Source organism: Solea senegalensis, linkage group LG14 (genome assembly GCF_019176455.1).
Source record: "Solea senegalensis isolate Sse05_10M linkage group LG14, IFAPA_SoseM_1, whole genome shotgun sequence".
Taxonomy (NCBI): domain Eukaryota; kingdom Metazoa; phylum Chordata; class Actinopteri; order Pleuronectiformes; family Soleidae; genus Solea; species Solea senegalensis.
The window spans coordinates 12,844,049-12,860,267 of NC_058034.1; the positions used below are offsets into that span (position 1 = coordinate 12,844,049).

Below are 16,219 nucleotides of genomic sequence, written 5' to 3' on the forward strand. Positions count from 1 at the left end.
CTCCCATTGAACCCCCCCCCCGCGCATTACCAAAGTTCAAATCATCTGATATCTCTGTTCTTTGGTTCCACATGGAACCATATAGTATGGCAAAAGAGGCCGATAAACAAAAAAAAACGAAAATAAATAAATATAAAATAAATAAAGTGGTAGAAAAAGGTATAATAATAATAATACCCAATACATAAAAGATTTTATAACGGAAACAAGCGATAATTCAAGTTCAACATTTGTTTAGTCAACAAATATATACTATGTACTTACTTTCAAAGTAAACAGTGTTTATTTTACAATAGTTCAGGTTACAGTTATAGCAGGCCAGAATGGAAAGACAGTAAGTATATTTACAGCCATAAAAGAACTGTACAAATCTTTAAGTGCACTTTGCATACACTCACAGCACAGTATTATAAATATTCTTAGACATTTCAAAAGATGAGGAGGGAAATCTAGCCTGACCCGGGTTCATTTGATACTCAAATATTTTGTACCTACATTTTCATACAGTTAATAGGATCAGAACAATTTATTTATACAAGGGCAAAGTTGCTTCAACTCCACCATGCAGCAAACAGCTCAAAGCTTCTTAAAGATGCATTTCACTAAGAGGCTCACGGAAGAAAATTAAGCTGTTTGATACATTTAATATAAAACAATGCATAAGACCAAGTACTGCATAGTTATAGAGGAAAACTTAATTTCTTCCCACATACAATCAGTTCAGGAGGACAATCCTACAGGGTTTGCAGAAGATTTTTTAAGGAACTAATAAACCGATCATTACAATAACTTCTGCCCACAGACAAAATATACAAGTCGTACAGCAAAGAGAAAATGGTATCAAATGTTTTTTGTCTTTTTCCTCTTTATATAATTTACAACCTACACCTTTGCAACTGTTAAAAACCCGACAGTAGAAAAAAAAAAAGAATTGAGTTTTAAGGTCACTTTAGTTCAAAACGGTAAGTGAAAATGAACAAGCTGTCACACACCACAATGAGATTGCACAGTTTGTTTGATCAAAGCAGCTCTGACAGTGAGAGGCAAAAAAAAAAAAAGCCCTCAGATACAGTCCTACGTGCTCAGTCTCATCAGCCCAATGGCTCACTCTGCACAGCCTGTGGGTTGGAGGCTGGAGTGTCAACAAACTAGGTCCTGATACAGTTTATCAATATGACAACTCAGCTGCATCTACATGCACATATGTGTGGATAAGATGCAGGTAGTCTTGCTAGTGTAAATTGTTTTTAGCTCTGCAAAGATTTCCTCAGGCATGGAGAATGAGAATGTATGAGATAACATTGTCTACTATATTATGCTTGGATACCGAAAGATTGACAGACAGAAAATGAAGCATTGGTAAAACTGGTCAGAGGGAAAAGCAGTTATTTAAGGATCATTTATAAAACGGTAGTATACAGCAGTTGAGAAGAGACATTCAATGAAAAAAGGTCCAAGAGGTTGCCAAGACATCAACACAGTTTGTTACAACTAACTTAAAAGAGGCACTGGAACCAAACATTAGGAAAGACTACCTCTGCTGTCTGGTTACATTGTGATGGCTGGTTTGAACTTGCCGATCACTGTAAAGCCAAATGTTTCACAACAACGTGTGGAGCACTGATCCATGCTGCAACACGACTTCATGGTTTTTAGGGGGCTTTGCTTGAGAATGTTCAGCTCCAAAAACTTGACACAGAATAACTGAAGATGAAATACAAGAGTCTTCTGAGGTCACAGAAAGCCAATGGACTACAGAATAATTAAGGCTCAAATCCAGCATTTCAGTACCGTCCTATATTGTGATTCTAGAAATGTCAAGTCTACTGCCAGTCATATGTGTCCCACTTCAATACTATATACTAAAGTGTAAGTATGTAGTGTGTTCGGAAACAGAGGAGCATACTGTTAAATGTGGAGACTAAAGCAGCTTTTACTTTTGTGACAACATAATAATCAGCATAATTGAACAAGCTACCTTTGTCTGGAGTTTCCTGTTAACACTGGTATAGTGATATGCTCCAAGATACAAATTATAGAAGTGGGACACTGTGGTCACAAAAGACAAAAAAAGGAAAATCAAACAGACAATTAAATCAATTTTTACAACTTTTAAATATTAAAACAGATTCCCCGTTCTTAATCTGGTTTCGATAGAATTCTTTAAACCTACACAATATATTGCCACATTCACATTTCAATTTGTGCTTTGACAACATAATTAATTTGTCTTCATACAATATCAAAATTATCTTTTTCTTTTTTTTTTTTACAATCAATCAATTTACAATTCTCAATAGATTTTTTTCGCTGAGTAACATTTTCACACAATAAATAATATAATTAAGTCGGCAAAATGTTTTACATAACGTCTGACCTCAGTGATGCCCCGACACAGTTTTACAAGTGACACATTTTAATTATTTCAGTTGCCCTATAGTGCCCATTCATCAGTGGATATGACATTTAAATGCTGACTCTCAAAGGGCTTTAGGGGAGTTCAGTGAAGGGTGTTCATCTTGTTACCGGAGGAACTGTGTTAGATCTTTGTGACACATTGACCCCTAAATTATAGCCAGTGCACCAATAAAACGATGCTAAACATGAAGTCAAACATTGTTTTTCTGTCCTCGACAGAGTCTGTTGCATTGACTAACAAACAGGCCGACCGCAAAAAGCCCCTGTAAACTTCACCGTGTTTAGGCAATCTTACAGTGGATTAAGCAAATGAGCACTTCCCCAAATGTGAAAAAAAGTTAATCCCCACTGAAAGTTATCACATTAAACTCATAGTCACTGTTTAATTCTAATGTGCTGGATCACAGGTGTCACCATCAAATCACTTACAAGCTACACTGTTTTTTGCTACTCTGTTACAATTATTGAATTCAAATGTATATTTAAGGTTCAAAAAATATATAGAAACCTACCTTGTTCAGAGTGGATTTCATATCTTAGTCCTCTGTAATTTAGCAGCATTAACAGACTTTAAATGCAAACAAATGGCAGAGTCCATTCTATCAAAATATCTGCTCATTCTCCAGCTGGTATTTACAAAAGAACCAGTCCAAGATGAAAAAGGAGAGGAGATGCAGTTAAAGTTTAAGGATTGCTCAAGAGAAGCATTTTGTGTGGAAAACAAATTGGATCTATTAAAGCGGATGAATGTCACAGAAATAGGGAGCTATTGCGCTAAGAGGTAATGCTGGGGTTGAAGGCATCTGAGGGTTGCTGTTGGCACATCAGCTGGTAGAAGACCGAGCAGCAGTAGCTTGGCTGGAGCACACTGGGGTGAGGACAAACTGGGATTGAGCTAGAAGTTGTAGTTTGAAATCTAAGCAGGAAAGCTGTCAAGAGAGGGCATCTCTTTTGGCTCTCTTGTCACAGATTAGTGTCAGCACGTTTGCTGTGTCCTTAAGCAATGCATCGAAGATGCTGTCCGCCAGCTGCATCTTGACAAACAGCTCGTCTTCGTCATAGTTGACCCACTGGGCCTCTTCCTCATGGAGTTCCTGAACCTGAGGCAAACAAGGTTCACCTTTATAACAGTTGCAAAAAGCATTTGTTCTTAACACTGTGGTAAACAAAGTGGAAAATATGAGGAATTTCAATTTTATGCAAATTCTACCCAGATTTTTAGTTTCAGGGCTTTTCTGTGATGAACTTCTCTAATTCCGCTTTGTCCTGACAGCATTTTGAAATTGATTTCCCAAGATTAATCTACTTCATATACAAAACTTTGAAGTATACATATCCCTAAATCTAGCTGTTCTCAAAGTGTTTATTTAATCATTCTAATTATTCCATCCAGGCGATTGAAAGGTTTTGTTGGAAAACAGAGGAAAGAAAGAACCAACAATTAAATGTTAGGACCTACCAATATCTGATCGACTCTGTCCCGTTTCTTTCTGCCAAATTTAAGCATCTTCTGCCAGTCAGTCTTTTGGCTCTCATCCTTTGTCAGACTATATAATTTCAGAACTTCTGATGTGATGAATGCCTGTGAAGCAATGATACAAAACAACATTTGTCAGTCGTGTAAACTACATAAAGAATGCAAAGACCTGTAAACTGCACCCACAAAACATACATATATGTACACATTCACCGCATCTTGTTTAGCTCAGTGACAGCAGCAGAGACAAAGCTGTTTTGTCCTGAACCTCAACATAGAAAATCTCTGTCCAGAGGGAAGAACTTTAAAGTGTCTGTGTTTACTGGTGATGATTGTCCTAGATAATGTGCACACACCTGTTGTTGGTGCAAATTATTTATTTATTTTTATTACAGACCAAGTGGCATTTCAGGCCAATAGCCTTCTTCGGACTGAAGACATGCAACGTCATCTGGTCTGTAATAAAAAAAAGTCCTGGAATACTGTACCTGGATTTTGGTGATGTCTCCTGGTGTCTTTACTCTGTGGAAGGAGGAATTGACTCGTCGTGCTTTGACCCACTGAGGCTGATAAGCATTCGGGTCCTCAGCATAAATCTCCTGAAGCATCTCCCATGTCAGGTCATAGACACCCTGGGGGACAACAAAGATCGATAAGATGCAAGAGCTAAAACATTTCCTATAAGTCAGTAATTGCCAAATTTTTCACAGACCAGTACCCCTTCAGATATTTGACCTCCAGCCATGTACCCACTACTCCTGTGCACTTTAAAGAAAATGATGTTTGTCTGTAAGCCTACAATTACTTAGAGGTCTAGACAATAAATAATAATGGGAACTTGTCCGTCATTCAGACCCAGTAGACTATGGCTTGCCAAATGGCAGCCGGTGGGCCAGATCTGGCCGTGGCACACATCAACCCCTCAGTCCTTCAGGTCTTTTTTGCAAAACGCTGTTGTTTTGGTATTTGCAATTGTGGCTTTACTTTGTTATGTCCATGTAGTGGAGCCATGCTCAGGTCTAGTTATGTGCAACATACACTTACACACCGAAGAATTTCCCTGATTAGGTGTCATCAGCAAAAGAGGAAGTGGGTGTATGTGTGAAAGGATGTTTATTTTTTTAGTGCTTGCAGAGGTGAACACTTGTTTATCTTTATGCTTAACTAAGTGTGAATCTGGCAGCCTTAGTCTTAATGTTACTGAAGCACAATTAAGGGGGCAAAACATGTTCATCTTCCTGTTCTTCCAAAATGAGTTTTATAATTTACCTGCAATGGTTGCATTTATTATAAAGACTTTTTTTTGTGTTTTCAGATTGTTTTTTCACCTTCTTGTAGCTGCAAATGGAGAGGTCTTCCTGGTCCTGGCTGCTGGATTCTTTACCCAGATACTCTTGAGAGGGTTTGGGTTTCAGCATTTCTGCAAGGGTCACTGGTCCCTCCTTCCCTAGGCCACAACTCTCCCAAATCTCCTGAGTGGCAGCATGGACCATCTTCTCCACCTCTGCAGCTGAGTGGGGTACCACCATGGCAGGCAGCTCAGGTAGTTTGGGTGGCATGGGAAGAGGTAGCTCAGGTCTTGGTGGAGACTTTACTTGTTGTTCTCCACTGGGTGATGAGACCAGCCCCCCCATGTGAGCTCCGAGTGATGAGCCGGAAGTCCCCAGGCCTCCTAGTCTTAGTTCTTCCTCTTCCGCTCTCTGTTTCAGTCTCTGCTGTTGTTTATGTGAGCTGAGGCCAAAGTCTTCATCAAACCAGTCCTGATCGTCACCTAGGTCATCCAGCAGTTCACGACTAAGTTCCAGCTCAGCCAGTCTCTTGGCTAGTTCCTCTTGACCGCTGGCCCCCAATACTGGACTCTCCTGGTATGAAGGGGGACAAAAAATTAATCCAACTGTTATTTTTAAAACTTAGATTGTCTTAAACATCTGACTTAAGACAGAAAGGAGTATTCTTTCTTACTGATGTTTCACACACAAAATGTTTTCAGCAAAGAGCAACACAGTCCAAAGTGTGTCAACAGACAAAGATGGACTTTGGCCAAAAACAAGGGTCACAATCCAGGTGAAGTCAACAAGCACTGTTTGTCAGTAATCTGATTATCAAAATCCCTGGAATTGATCACATTGCAATCCAGTAACATCTCAATACATTTGACTGACATTTGTATTCATAGCAAAATTACCAAACACAATGAAACAGAATGTTTGTTTTTTTTCATGGAAAATCCATGAACATGTTACTCAAGTATAATTAATATACACTCACCGGTCGGTTACACAGCTCTGGCGAAGACAGCTCCTCTTTTTCTACAGGTGAGAAGAAAGGTAGACCATCTTTTTGCTCCACAAAAGAGATCCTCTCCTCCTCTACATTTGCACAGAGCAGTTCTCTGTTCTTCTGGTTTTCAGCGCTTATCCTCTGCTCTTTAGCCCTTTTGATTTCTGCAAACTGCTTCACAGTGTCTATAACAAAGTTGTTAAAGAGCTTGTCCGTATATGTGTCCAGTACATCTGTGTCCTTCTCTTTTTCCTTTAGATCCCCAATATCTGTGTTATCAGAGGGAATATACTGGTGTTTTAAGTCTAAATCTTCACTCTCAACAAGCATTGTAATCTGCTTCTGACTCTGTTTCCCTAGGTCAATCTTGTCCACATCAGAGATGACAAGAGTTGTTGGTGCATTGTCAAAATCCATTATGTCCTGACTGTTGCCATTAGATATTTGATGCTTTGATTCTTTGTCATGCTGTAAATGGAGATGGGATGCAGCCTTAAGGCCTGGGGGCTGGTTCTTGAGAGGAGAATCAACTGTCATGTTGTTGTCTCCAAATCCAAAGCTCCTCTGTTCATTTTCACTCTTGAGATTCCCTCGATTTTGATTGCTTTTGTCCTTATCTGTTTTACATTTATCCTCACCTTTGTCTGACAGACCATCAAAGAATGAGTCCTCGTCCTCTGTGGTGTCTGTGTAGACCTCAAAGTTTTCTGGAAGGCGTGAGATTTTGTCTGGAGGGGCAAATATACCGTGGCTCTCCTCACACTCAAAATACACCACTCCATCATAAGTGCCATTGTTACTGCCTTCAGACTTATCTAACTCCACACCAGCCCAGAAGCCATTGGCAAAGCTGGTAGGTCCTTTGAATCTCAGGGTGCCAGGCTGAACACTCCCTACGAGAACTCGATCTCCAATGTTAAAACTTGGCATTCCATCTATAATAGGAGATTGTAAAGGAGACATAGGTGGTGAGTGGCTGGAATTAATGCTGTTTGTGTCATGTTTGAAGTCTTCTGTGTGCTTTTGGAGATCAAGCAGTCTTCCAGATTGGTGGCTAGGTTCACTTGTGACAGAATGGTGATTCAGATCCTCAGCTATTTCCTCATCTAAATCTTGATCTTGGCTGTCATATGGCATGGCGCTGCTAGTGGAGTCCTCTCTTGAACCCTTTATTTCAGTTGAGGTTACAGACTCAGCTTTGGAGCTATGATGTGGCTCCCTAGGTAAAGAATCCCCTGCCGACTTTAAATTGCCATGATGGTCATCTGCCATGGTAGAGGAGGCTTCAGCACCCTTAATGGATGCCTCTTTCTTTGAAGAAATGGCACCTGAGTCAGGAAAGCAGGAGGACACACTTGAAACAGAGCTGTAGCTTGGATGTGTTACGGTTTTGTGGTCCACTTGAGTTGAAAGCGATTTAGTGGTAGGTTTTAAAACATCTTCTGCTTCAGATAAAGATAATAGATGCTTGTCACTCTCTGAAGAAGGAACTGTAGATTGTTTTTCCTGGGAGTCTGGGCTTTCTTCTTTTTCTAATGTGAGGAGACATTCAGAGTGTTGGTCTTCCAACCCGGAGTTTACTTCCTTCTCCAGCTCTTCCTGAATTTCAGATGTTTGGTCAGATCCATTGTTGTCATCCCCAGACTTGGTTATGTTGTGTTCCTTGGAGGAAGGTCTTAAAGGATCGACAGTGGACTGGCGACTCCTCAGCCCCGAGGTTGGACACTCTGGGCTCCCACGTACTGGAGTTGGAGTGACAGTTGGTGGATCTTCATCAGATAATTCAGGCACTGAGATGGCTCTACCATGATCAACTTCAAAATGTGAATCTGAAAACGTTTCAGAAAAGAGTGACATTATTTACTTTTATCTCCAAATAAATGCTAATTAACTTGAAAATGTGTATTTTCCACAGAGAAAATGCATTGTAAATCTATTTACACAGCTGCTTTTGATCTGTGCACATGCTTGTCTATTACAAAAAGCTGTGTACAAGGATAAATATCCTCAACCAGCCAAACATATTGAAACTCCTGTTTTTTTACTTAGCCAAGAAATGTGGGAGGGGATACCGACTGATATCCTGGTTATGAAGCATATGAATCACTTACTGTGGTCTAATGAAGCATCAATGTTTGTCCATTCATGCTCAGAAATCTGGCTCTTTTCAGACCTAAGAAAGAATATTTAAATTACATTAAATAATAAGAAACACAAACAGCAGGTAGCTGTGATTTTCAGCTGATTTTGGTACCTGTGATCAAGTAATTCAAGACCGGACTGTTCAGTTCCTAATTTGGACTCTTGGGTCTCAAAGTTTGTATCGGGTGTAGAATCTGGTCCCTTGTTCAATTCTGCCTTGGTTTTTGCAATGAAGTTGTTACAAGTCTGAAAACAAAAGAGGAAGAAAAGTAAAAATATCATACTTATATGAACAAATAAACCAAAACAACAATTTAGTTTAAATATTTAAAATAACCCAACCACCTAGAAGCCTCAACACTCATTTACCTCAAGCTGCTTCAGCAGGCTGGCCTCTTTTGCTTTCAGGCGCTCCTTGTGCCTCTTCTTCTGCTCTTTTTTCAACTGGTGGGCCATAACCTTTCGTTTTCTGAGTTCTTCCTTCAAGGCTTTGATACGACTCTCTATGTCACTCTGGTCTGAAATGGGTTCTGAAATACAATTTCAATAAATCACTATTAGAATGTGAAACCAGTGCCAGACCTCTGATTAGCAACAAGCAATCCAAGATTGTACCAACTCGAACACAGACCAGCACAGTACTTTAAGGATTACTGTACATTTCATTTACCAAGAATGTGTAAAATGTATTACTGTGTATATTGCTTTGGCTTGTACACAATGAACAAACAGTGTTAAAAAGATTAAAGGTTTAAACAGGAACCTAAGGATGAATAAAACACCCAACTACAAAACTAGCTTAGCAAAACCATTGTAGCTTATGTGATAACTAAGTGCAATGATAAGTGTTCATTCATCCAATCACACAGCTAAGCAGTATCAGGAAAGTGCTGGCATAATGCATTCCTGGCAGCATCACATATCTGACCTCATGGTGCCAGCAATACAGCTGCATTATATCCCACTCTCTCTAGTCTTCTCTATGAACAAACGCCAAATATCATGAACTTGTTTACAATGGTCAGTTTGTGTGTCGAGTCATTGGTTTACTCACCAGTCTGTGAGGCCATGGGGGAGTCTGTTGGCGGAATGCGGGCTTGGATGAGAGTCCGAGAGGATGAGTGAAGCAGAATCTTGATTTTACTGCTGCCATCTGAAGGAGCGGTAGCAGAGCTGGGGCTGCCTTCTTTTAATACTGAAGACTGGACAGAGTAAATAGGAGAAGCAGTCGAAGAGAAGGGAACATTACTTCAGGATAGGACAACACAGTCAGGTGGATATAAAGAGATATGTCTGGATTGATTTTTGAAATGCCCAATGAACTAACGAATGTGTAGTTATACCCTTGTATGTCTCTTACATAACAGAGTTGTGCTTTTCAATAGTTCAATAAACTTAAAACTCAGCTACCATCAATAGAACAGAACTTAGACTAAAGGGGACATGATCAAATACATACCTGTCTGCTTGGTGACGGTGAAGATGAAGTAAAATCTTGGCTGTAATTTGCAGGGCTGCTCTTGACAGGGACTGACACAGGTTTTAATAAGGAGAAGCTTCCTGATTGCTGAGACCCCGATTCCTCTGTGTGTATACTGGACTCTGTTGTCACTGAGGAACTGTCATACTCACTTGAATACTCTAAGAATTAAACACACAAATCATTTTTGTCAATAAAGATTTTGACATCATTTCCCAAACTAGTAACCAGAAATGTACGCACACCAGTATGTGTTGTAGATAAGATTTCCTTTTTTTCTAATTTGAAAAATTAAAGAATCTGATTGCTTCACCTTTCTCACAGTCATTTTTGTGCTCTGGGGATTGATGAAGACTGGGGCTCAGATCAGGGATCTCATTTTTCTGACTCTGTGGCATATCGTGATCCTTATCCTGAGGCATCCTCCTATCCCAGGCAGTCAGGGCCTCTTTCTCCATCCTACGGACCTCAGCCTCCTCCTGGTCCAGTCGCTGCTTCCACAGTAGCAGCTCCTCGGCATGACGACGCCTCTGCATGAGCTGCTGCTCCCGCTTGGTCAGAAACCTGGGGAAAGGATGGTAAGGTTGAAGAGGAAAAAAGAATGGAGATAGAAAAGGAGTAGAGATTGTAGATGATGAGCAAAGATGAAGACAAAAATGGAGGGAAAATTGATAGTGAGAGAGATAAGGTGGCAGTGTTGAGAGAGAAGTAGACATTAAGCATTAAATAGTTAACATGTCCAACTCAAGCAAACCCAAGTCACCTTGACAATCAATTTTCACTGCAAACTCACCTCAAACATCTGAACAACATTCGGAAGTAAAAACACACATACACGCCTGAAACATGCTTGGAATTATCCAAAATCCAAATACTGAAGTGTAAATTCACCCATCAAAAAATGAAGAGAAAAAGGATGACATGACATTCAGGAGAAAAGAAGGAAAAGAATAGCAAAAAAAAAAAAAATCAAATTCATGCATTAGTCTGGAGCCCAGAATTCTATGTTGACAGACTGCTCACACTCACACACACAGGCAAACACACATGTTGGCTTTCCATTTACTATACTCTTTTTTTAATTAATACTGACAATGAATAAACATGTGATCTATTGCCATGCACAGGCAAAATACTTTGTAATTCTAACATTTTACTTTCACTGGGTGACCTTATGTAAATATCTCTGCAGATGCCTATCAAAACAAAGTGCCGTCAGGTGTAGCTGCTGTGTAATGGGGTCTCCCACAGCTATGGGTGCCATTACAGTGCAGTATTATTTAGCCTTAATCAAATAAAGAGAGATTTTCCCTGACCTAATGTAAACTGATGACAGGCTGGATACTGAAGAAGCAGACTGGGAGTTCTTTTAGTACATTCCCAAACTGTATTAAGGCCAATGGCCATCTGTACTTATTATCCCATCCTATGCAACAGCTACCTAATAAAGAGGGCTAGTTAAGATTTAGAGGGCTCATTAAATAGATAGACCACAGTATCTCTGGTCTGTTCTTTGAAAAGTCAGTTACTTCAAAGGCATAGTGTGGTTTGATCTGAAAACATTATATATCAATCACTGGTATGAAGCAGACCAGCAAGCAGCCTCAATGGAAGAGTGAAGATGCACTGCAGCATATTAATCATTCATTCAGGAAGAGTCAGGAAATAAAGAGTCACAAGTTAAACAAAACACTACCGAGTTAATTCAAATCCCAGCTTCAAGCTTTACGTTTCTTTTAAAACAAGGAAAGCTTCTATTATATAAACACAACCTTCGACCTTCTTTCTGATTTCCAATTATTTTGATTTGTTCTTGATTTAAACTTACCCACTGTGTTTTAATTTCTACAGTGGTGAGATTGCTTTATTTACCTCATTGGTACCTCACTTGGTAGTTTTGTTTTACTTCAAGTGAAGTTGTCAAAAGTTGAGCTCATTAATACAGCTTTCCTTGGGCACCTTCCAAGCTTTTAGTCAAAGTCCTCGCCCCACAAATTCCATTATGGAATTTAAAACTTCTTAAAACCTTGCAGAAAACCAAAACCAATCAACACATCCAATCACTCGTAATTCACCATCCCACCCACACAGGGACCCCGTGCCAGTGGATGAACACAAGCATGTTCCATGGGGTGGAAGGTGCAGCAGGGCAGAGCTAGGTGGAGGTGCTAGGGAAAGAGGTAGAGATCACTGTACAGTACCTGACCAACTGGTTGTAGATAAAGAGCTGGAATTTAGGGTGGAGGTTGGGAAGACAGACACTTAAGGAGGCCCAGTGGTGGGCATTGAACACAGAGAGGAAGTAGTGGACAGGAGAGCAGTGTCTATAACATGTAGGCACGCAACAAACAAAGTCAAAAAAGAGTCACACAGACATGGGTGTGAACATGTGCAACACACACATTAGACAAATAAAACACATAACAATAAAGAGAGAAAAGACAGGTAAAGAGAGGGGGAGAAAGAAGAGCAATATGAGCAAATGTGGTTTTACGGATGCTATGCGCCTGTCAGACTTCTGATAGGGACTTATGAGTGTACTGTATATTGTGAAGGGAATAAACATTATACTAGCATTTGGACGTAAAGTATGGGGTATAGGGTGTTCACTGCTGAACCTGCTTAAGGAGTCTTATATGGCAAATTACCCAGTCATTCTTAAAAATAATAAAGTGTGAGGTAGCAGTTAGCCTTTGATTACATTTTTGTAATTACACTGAGCTGCTTATGCTGCGTATCCATCATGGTACGGTTTGGTACAGTATGGTACGTTTGGTAGGTTAAAGCCCTAGGCCAGGCATGCATTTTGACTAAAAACAGAACCTTTATTTGGTAAGCAGGTGTGGACATGTAGTGCGACGTTCAATACAAAAAATGGGTTACCAGTTATTTTGGTAATATTCCTAATGGAAACGCAAAAAACATGTACCATACTGTACCGAACTGAACCATTTCACACAGTGGAAACACACAGCAATACAACAGTGGTGATGGAAAATGATTAGTAGGGAAGGGCACTTGATAGTTTATTGAAGGATCATGCAAGCATTATTCTTTAATGAATAATGATCAGACAATTATACGGAATGCTATAATGTTGCTAAATGCTCTTGTTCAATGTTGTTGAGTTGTAGTGATTTCAAATCCCATAATTTATAAATATTAACAGAGGGGAACACAAATTGTTTTCACATCTAGACCTAGAAAGTTGCTGAAGCGTTGCCATGGTATTGGTAATTAGTCCGTGATTCATAGCCCACTTATAAATCCTAAACCCCAGAACAATTAAACTACTTGTTTTCAGTGAGTCGGTCACATCGGCTCGAACATCTCCTGACCGGAGCCGTTAGACAAGTATGAAACCTTGGGAAACCTAGAGGATCTCTGGCACATTTAGTAACTGGTCAAGAAAGAAGATGTAACAAAACTCATACCAAGCACAACTTGTGTTAGCCATGCCTATTACGACTACATAGATAGTGTTATTGCAAACATGTATTTGTGCACCTCATAACCATTCGTGCAGATCCTCCAACCAAGTACTGTTATGGGTTTAAAATGTTAGAGGGGAGTAGTGAGGGAGTGTGGACGCTAGTCTAGTCTTGTGAGAGAAAAACATGGAGCATGCTTATTTGCTCATCCACACATTCACACATTTAAAGCACTTAGAACAGCAAATTAAGTTGGCATGCACTCATTATTAGTAAGCTGTTAGTTGTTACAGTTAAATAAAGGAGACCTTTGTATAGGTCTCTTTGTTCCTGCTGATTTAATGAATTTCTGAATAACCATGGCCTGGATGAAGGAGAAACTTCACAGATACCTTCGGATTTGATTATGGTAGACATAATTTTAAAAGCCACTGTTGCAAATAGCACAGTGCAGAACTTAGCTACAAAACAGACTGAGACTCCTTTATTCAATCTAATTTCAACCCTGTATATGCAAATACGATTAGCCAAGTGTGTACTGTGCATCTGTGTTCTTGAAGAAAACTGGGGGAAAGTACATACTCTTTTCAAAGATGTTTAGCCTATGACTGGGATCATGGGCTAAAAATAAAATTTTAAATTAAAAAAAAGAAGCAGTTAACCCGATTGAAAACTATTGTTTTCATAAAAATGAAATGAGCAAAACACAAAGGAAATGAATGGCAGCAAGACATAACCACAGTAAGTGCTATTAAAAAACAGATGGAAAAGCATGACTTGACTGATTGAAAATTGTCAACCACTAACAAACTAACAAAATGAAAGTCTTTACTTCTCATCCATTTGAGTGCGCATCTTCTTCAGCTTTTGCATGATGCTGCTTGTCTCACTTCCAGAGATAGAAAGTGAGGGAGAAGGGCTGCGGTCATCATCAGCATGCCTTATGTTGGGGGAGACAGGCTCCGACACTGGTGTTTCTGACACAGGAGTCTCCTAGATGATAGATAAATGGACACACCAACAAGCCAATAATTAGCAAAAGAAAAATGAAAGGTCACAGGACGAAAGTTTTTTTTTTTACTTAAGTTAAATCTGAGTCGGATACTCATCTGTATAGTCTGTGAATGTGGTTAGTGACTACATTACTTACAGGTGGTGGTTCACCCCCCGCACTTTTGAGTCGTTCCTTAAGTCTAAGTGTAGAGTTTCTCATCCGCTCAATCTCCTCCTGTTGTTTCAGCAACAGCTGTCTTTCCTTCCTAGCTGCTTTGTTGGCCTCCTGAAGTCGCTTGATCTCAGCCTGGGATCATGTGAAGATTTGTTATTTTATTATGGAAAATAGCAAAACAACAAAACTCAACTATGCTTACGGCTGTTAGATTTCTACTCCCAAATATCTACCTGCTCCTGCTGTAATTTCATCAGAAGGCCTCTCTGCTTCTTCCTGATTGGTGGCATTTTGTCATCCTCTCCCTTGTCCCTTAGCCTCTTTTTATGGTGCTCCAACCAGGCCAGCTCAGTTCTCGTCTTCTCTTTGACGGCCTTCTGGCGAAGATGCAACAGAGAGCTCTGGTGCTGCAGTCGGACTTCCTCGTCCTTCATATATTGACGCACCATGTCCATGGTGAACTGAGAGAAGCTGTCCTGTCCACCAGAGAAGGACATGTTTGCATCTAGAGGCTGCAGGAGAAAATGGTGGAAATGTTAACTTCTGATGCGAGTGTTGATTAAAAGAGAAAACATTCAGAAAGGAGTAGTAAACAAATTTTGCATTAGAGGAAAGAAATCAGACATCTGATCATACTGATCAGATGTCACTTTCTCACCTTCAAGATATTGTGTGCCCCCGTAATCAATGCTGTGTTGTAACTAGAACCATCATCCTCTGATCCCTCACGATGGTGGGACTTTTTCTCTATTGTTCCACGGCGGTGTGCCTCAGATGGCAGCAGAGAGCGGAATGATCGCTCCTCTATCTCATCCTCTGTCATGGACTCATCAAACTTCAGAGAGTACTCTGTTGCCACTGATGTAGTGTCTCCTGGGGAATAAGAAAGAAAACAGCAAGCTGAGTGAACACAGCACGAAATGTCATATTGGTCAAACTCAAAATAAAAGCGGTGCAAATACACATGAAGAAAAGCAAATGCTTCTCATCCATCACCTTTCTCATCCACTACTGATGTGATGCTGTCACTGCAGAGGGAGTCATTTGCCGCTGTAGGAACTTCTTCCTCTATGGAGCTGCTGTCTGCTTCCCTCCCCATCTTCCCCTCAGCTCCCCCCTTTCTCTTAATTCCCTCGCCTGGTTCTTTCTTTGTTTGTACTCTGTGGTTTGAAGATGCATTTGACGAGGTCTTGTGGCTGCTAGAGTTTACTTCACTGAGAAAAGAAAAAAACAAATTATCTCTTTAGTTTCTCTTCCACCAAAATGTAAACAATGAAAAGTGTTCCATGAGAGTGCTGACTGGTACCTAAGATTGGGCCTTCTAAAGGACAGAGAGTCGGAGTGACTGAGGCTATTCAGAGAAGACGGGGATTCATCTGACCTGGTCCTTCTGCTTGACACTTCATTCTGGAAGCTGTACAGCACACAAAAGATGTGATTCATTACGTCATGACAGGATTGCTTGAAGGAGCCAGTGTCATCCACAAAATAGTTTTGTGATTTGGTGCACTTCAACTGTGCATTTAAACTGTGACTAACATAAACATGCAAAACAATTGATGCCCAGTTTTGAAAGCTCTTACAAACATGGTTTCTGCTTTACTTTACCTGTCAGAATCAGCTTTATCTGAATATGGACTCTCCTGTTTGTCCTGCTGGTTCAACATGGAGGAATTCTTGGCAACAGGAGCAACAACCAAAGCTTCAGCTATCTGTGACCGCGCCAATTCTGTCATCTGATGGACAGGAATAAATTAAGAGCTCAAGTATTCACTTTTATTGTTATTTGCTTGCAGTAACTCAAAAATCTATTGGCCTTTGTT

The 16,219-nt window shown here is 40.1% G+C and overlaps 1 protein-coding gene across 2 annotated transcripts in view; it reads right to left on the bottom strand.

Moving 5' to 3' along the window:
• Nucleotides 1-260: 260 nt before the first annotated feature.
• Nucleotides 261-16,219, bottom strand: part of cep350 (centrosomal protein 350) — a 30,821-nt gene continuing 14,862 nt past the window's right edge. Inside the window, exons 20-38 of one of the 2 annotated variants that reach the window (XM_044043525.1) lie at nt 16,005-16,132; nt 15,703-15,810; nt 15,393-15,610; nt 15,055-15,269; nt 14,630-14,908; nt 14,379-14,528; nt 14,061-14,221; nt 11,999-12,121; nt 10,111-10,361; nt 9,777-9,958; nt 9,372-9,519; nt 8,687-8,847; nt 8,430-8,563; nt 8,287-8,348; nt 6,164-8,004; nt 5,224-5,757; nt 4,384-4,527; nt 3,878-4,000; nt 261-3,518 (exon numbers count right to left, since the gene is read on the bottom strand). In XM_044043525.1, coding sequence (XP_043899460.1) covers nt 3,351-3,518; nt 3,878-4,000; nt 4,384-4,527; nt 5,224-5,757; nt 6,164-8,004; nt 8,287-8,348; nt 8,430-8,563; nt 8,687-8,847; nt 9,372-9,519; nt 9,777-9,958; nt 10,111-10,361; nt 11,999-12,121; nt 14,061-14,221; nt 14,379-14,528; nt 14,630-14,908; nt 15,055-15,269; nt 15,393-15,610; nt 15,703-15,810; nt 16,005-16,132 — 5,130 coding nt within the window. In that variant the 3' untranslated portion in view covers nt 261-3,350. The remainder of the gene's footprint in view (nt 3,519-3,877; nt 4,001-4,383; nt 4,528-5,223; nt 5,758-6,163; nt 8,005-8,286; nt 8,349-8,429; nt 8,564-8,686; nt 8,848-9,371; nt 9,520-9,776; nt 9,959-10,110; nt 10,362-11,998; nt 12,122-14,060; nt 14,222-14,378; nt 14,529-14,629; nt 14,909-15,054; nt 15,270-15,392; nt 15,611-15,702; nt 15,811-16,004; nt 16,133-16,219) is intronic. The other variant, XM_044043526.1, reaches the window with a different exon arrangement.